This window comes from Lynx canadensis, chromosome C1 (genome assembly GCF_007474595.2).
Source record: "Lynx canadensis isolate LIC74 chromosome C1, mLynCan4.pri.v2, whole genome shotgun sequence".
Lineage (NCBI taxonomy): Eukaryota > Metazoa > Chordata > Mammalia > Carnivora > Felidae > Lynx > Lynx canadensis.
In genome coordinates, this window is record NC_044310.1 from 20497071 (window position 1) to 20501795 (window position 4725).

General features: G+C 54.7%; 1 protein-coding gene across 1 annotated transcript; it reads right to left on the reverse strand.

The window, feature by feature from the left end:
- Window positions 1-1219: 1219 nt before the first annotated feature.
- Window positions 1220-4387, reverse strand: IFI6 (interferon alpha inducible protein 6). Its single transcript, XM_030325664.1, is given in 6 exon segments — window positions 1220-1441; window positions 3234-3257; window positions 3260-3382; window positions 3462-3548; window positions 3889-3984; window positions 4269-4387. Coding segments are annotated over 5 exon segments (420 nt in total). The 5' UTR covers window positions 3959-3984; window positions 4269-4387; the 3' UTR covers window positions 1220-1325.
- Window positions 4388-4725: the final 338 nt, after the last annotated feature.

A 4725-nucleotide genomic window follows, 5' to 3' on the forward strand; every position in this document is an offset into this window, starting at 1 on the left:
TCAACCTTATAGACAAACTGGGGTGCAGCCTTCAGTAGAGTGTGATGCTTGAGACCCCGCCTTCCTCTGTAGGCAGAAGTCCGCTGTCTACCCGTCTGTGGACGGCCCCAGCCGAGGCGGGACTCCGCAGAGGTCCTATGGTAAGTATCAGGGGACCCAGCCCAGCTTTCGCTCTGGGACACAAACCACGGAGAGTGTGTGTGGAGCAGCTGGTGCCTCTACTACCTGTGTGCCTTTTCCACGAGCAGTGCTTCTCGGGGCCTGGGGCAAGCCGGCTGGGGCAGACAATTGCCATCTGCCCAGATGGCGTTAGATCTGGGGGCAGGAGCAGACAGGAGGGGACCTCTTCCCCGCCCACCCACACACATTGCTAATTGAAGACGAGTTTCTGGGTTATAAGTGGGGCGAGCTGGGGGAGGCCTGAGGACAGCCTACGTGGCCCTTTTGTGACAAGATGTCGTGGTTCGCACGTGACGGCTTCCCAGGGATGCGGACCTCCCAGGGAGGCCAGTCTGGCATGGCAGCTGGTGTGCCCACTCATAAACCAGAACCGGGGCTGGGACCCTTCTGTCCTCACTGCCACTTGATTTCGAGGGCCTCTTTGGCCTCCCCCTACCTGGGTCCAGGCACCCAGGTTCCCCTGGACAGGACTCGCTAACTTCAGATCTCCCCCCTAGGTCTGGTCTGGCCTTCCTTTCCCACCCAGAGGGTGTAAAGCCTCCGTATGCCAACTGTCCACTTTATCCCACTTTATCTTGGAGGGAAGGAGACCTTGCCGAGGTCCCTCGAAAAGCTGCTGTCACACACTTCCCCGAGGCAAAGGTCTGGCCTATATTCTCCACCTAGCGCTTCTTCAGAGAATGGAGATCCAGCTTCTCCATCTCTGCCTCATCAGAAAAGTAGCTGGAAGCTTCTCCCACTGAGAACAGGACTGAGCTCTGCCTCCCCAGGCACCCTGTGAAATTGAGCCTGAGTGTTCACGCTGTGGCAGGAGGCTCTGCTGGGAAGGAATCCCAGAGGAGGGGATGTCTGAGCTGGGTTACGAGCTTCAGAAGGACATTCTAGGCAGAGAGAACAGCATGTGCTGAGGCCCAGAGACAAAGCCACCTGGTGGTGTTCCGGGAGCTGCGGTTGGCTTGAGGGGAGAAAGGGGTTTGGAGGTGTGCGGATGAGGCAAATTGGAGCCAGATCTTGTTGGGAGACTCACAGAACGGCAGAGTGTTTTCTGACAGGATTTTATTCTGCTTTTCCACTTAGGTCATTGATGAGCGTGACAGAAAGCTCTCGACTACAATTGGAAGGAAGGGTTTCCTGGGAGCCTCCGCCTACTCCTCCTCCTCCACTTCCTCCTCCTTCTCCCGGCTGTTTTCAAGGAGTTTGTGGACAGTGTAGCCCAGAAAGGCACCAATCTTGCCCATGAGGGCACTGCCACCACTAGCCCCTGTAAAGCAAATATAGTCAGGTCACTTGGGGCCCAGGCACGAGGCCTGGGAATCCAAAGGTCTGGAAATCATTAGTTAAGCCCAACCTCTTTATTTCCAGTTAGAGAAACAGAGGCCCCGAGAGGGGACAGGAGTTCTGCAAAGTGAATCCTATTTCCCCCTTGACTTGCCGTCTCAAATCAGAGACGTGTTCCATAGAAGAAAATACACAGGGGTGCCTGGGTGGCTCAGTCGGTTAAGCATCCACTCCTGGCTCAGGCCACGATCTCACGGTTCGTGAGTTCGAGCCCTCATTGGGCTCTCTGCCGTCAGTGCAGAGCCGGCTTCAGATCCTCTGTCTCCCTCTCTCTCCGCCCCTCCCCTGCTCATGCTGTATCCCAAAAATAATAAAAACGTTTAAAAACTAGAAATTAAAAAAAGAAAGAAAAATACGCAGGTAACAGCTCATCTTTTCACGTCTGTGGTGAACACACAGTGTTATTAATAATGCTAATAACAGCCGCCTTTGTGGAGACCTCCCTGTGGGGGCTGGGGGTTCACAAGTAAGAGATTTCATCGTGGTCACAACGCTGTGATGTGCATGAGTGCGAGCACCTGACTGTTCCTAGCCTTGCCCCCACCCTACCTCCCCCACTGTTGGGGTGTGGCTTCCCTTCTGCCCCCTCTGAGAAGGGCTCTATTCTTCTGGGCTGGTTCTCTGAGCTTTTGTCATCCAGAATTGAGAGCAGATGGAAGGTTCAGGAAGGCAGAGGGGAGTCAGTCAGGGGCAACTTTTCTCCAAGATTTTGAGGCCTCAGAGAGAGAGAGAGAGAGAGAGAGAGATGGAAGGAAGCAATGAAAAAGAAAGGAGTGGAGGAGAGAAAGAGAGAAGTAAATGCACATGTTTTTTAATTTAAAAAATTTTTGATGATCTCTATACCCAACGTGGGCCTCAAACTCACGACCCGAGATCAAGAGTCTCATGATCCCTTGACTGAACCAGCCAGGCACCCCAATGCACATTCTTTCAGAAGGGTCATTCTGAACTCTAGCTTTTCCTTTCATGGTGTTCAGGAAATACAGTTCAAGACCAGGGTTGGTATGAGATTGAATTGAGTGGGTCACTCCACCTTTCTTTCCTCTTTTCTTTCTTTTTTTTTTAATGTTTATTTATTTTTAAAAGAGAGAGATTGAGCATGAGCAGGAGAGGAGCAGAGAGAGAGGGAGACACAGAATCCGAAGCAGGCTCCAGGCTCCGAGCTGTCAGGACAGAGCCCACAGGGGCGGCTGGAACCAACTAATGGTCAGATGGTGACCTGAGCCGAAGCCCCACACTTAACCGACTGAGCCACCCAGGAGCCCCTAAGATTTATTTTATTTTAGGTAATCTCTACACCCAGTGTGGGGCTGGAACTCACAACCCCGGATCAAGAGACGCATATCCACCGACCGCGCCCGGCCAGGCGCCCCTCTCTGCCACTTCTCTTTGCCACTCTGGCTCTCTGAGTTTGAGCAGATTCGTAAAATGTTACACTGAGGATGGTCATCCCCCGTTAACAGATGAGGAAGCTGAGGCTTGTTGTGATCTGGCCAAAGCATCAGTGAGGCACCCCGCTTTGGTGGCGAAGAGCGAGGAGCCCGACTAGGTTCGAATCCTGGCTTTGGTGCCAACTGACGGGGAGCATTTGAGTAAATTACGTAATCCCTCGTTGCCTCGGTTTCCCCACTGCATGACGGAGATGGTAAGGACACCCGGCTCATGGAGTCACCTGGCCCTGGCATCCCCGCCCGCGGGCCCGGTCGCCCACTCACCGAGGCTCTGCAGCACGGCCACCAGCCCCCGGCGGGCACACCGCCCCCGTTCGCCACCGCGGAGCAGCTCATCAACCAGGCGGCCACAGAGTTGGCGGCGATGCCCGTGCTCGTGAAGCCCAGAACGGGCAGCCCCGCGGCCAGGAGCCCTGGAGGAAGGCGAGGCGGTGAGGGAGCGCCCGCAGCAGGGGCCCCCACCTTCCGGAGCTTTCCGCCCTCTGGACCCACCTCCTCCGACAGCCATGTAGGTCAGGGCGCCCCAGACCCCGGAGCCGCCGTCCTCCGAGCGCTCTTCTTTTGCCTGTCTTCTTTTGCCTATCGGGAGGGGACAGAGTGGAACGCGGAGCAGGGTTCCCTGTACTGTGCCTGGTGCTCAGCACCACCCCATCCTTCCATTTCGGGGAGCCTCGCCGAAGGGAAGAGATTTCATCCAAGGCGCGGTGCCTGGCACATAACTGGCACTGAGCACACTTGGGTGGAATGGAGGAATTGATACGTAAGGAGTCGAACCTGGGACTCTGGCTACAGTGACCTGGAGCTGTCCACTGTCACAGCCCTTCTCGTCCCGGAGCCAGGGTTCCTGAAAGTCTACGCCGGGCTTCCGAAACTCTCGGTGTGTTTATCTCACAGCCCTCCCTTGCGCCAGGATGCTTACCTGCCTCCACCCCGCCGCAGGCGAAGAGTAGCAGGTGACACAAGAAGAGCGATACCGCCTTCCGCCGCATGGTGGCGCCGCGCGCAGGCTTTGTCACTGGCCCAGAGAAGGGGGTGGGGAGATGAGTCTCCAGAGTCCTTTTGGACCCGCGTGGTTGTTTTCCCTTTCTATTCGTGGAGGAGTCCATAAAAAGCAGCAAGGTGCTCTGGACTGAGCCCAGGACCCCCTTGAGGAGCCGCGGGCTTTCGGTTCCTCCTGCCAACAACAGTCACGCAGCAAATAGTTGCCGCCTAGACAAGCACTCAAGACTGTCGAGTTCAAACCTCATGCTCTTTCCATCGTAGCACAGAATAGGAAAAGGCGTATGCCCCCAAACTCACCTCCAATGTGATCTTTGTCCGTTCAGTGCCTTTTCCTCGAATTAAGAACAACCTCCCATATATTGAGGACTTCCCACTTTATGGCACGAGGTCAATTACACCCGTAAGAATCCCTTGAAATACATGCCATTGTTCTCAACCATGTGTTATAGATAAGGAAGTTGAAACCGGGTGAAGTCAAGTAACATTCCTAAGTCTGACCAGCTAGGAAACCGGGTGAAGTCAAGTAACATTCCTAAGTCTGACCAGCTAGGAAGTGGCAGTCAGGATTCAAACCCACACTTGACTAATGCCCAAACCCACACTTTTTAAAAATGTTTATTTTTGAGAAAAAGGGGAGGGAAGGGGCAGACAGAGGGAGACAGGATGGCAAGCAGGCTCTGCGTTGACAGCCGAGAGCCTAATGCGGGGCTCGAACTCACTAACCTGAGCCGAAGTCTGGGCTTAACTGACTGAG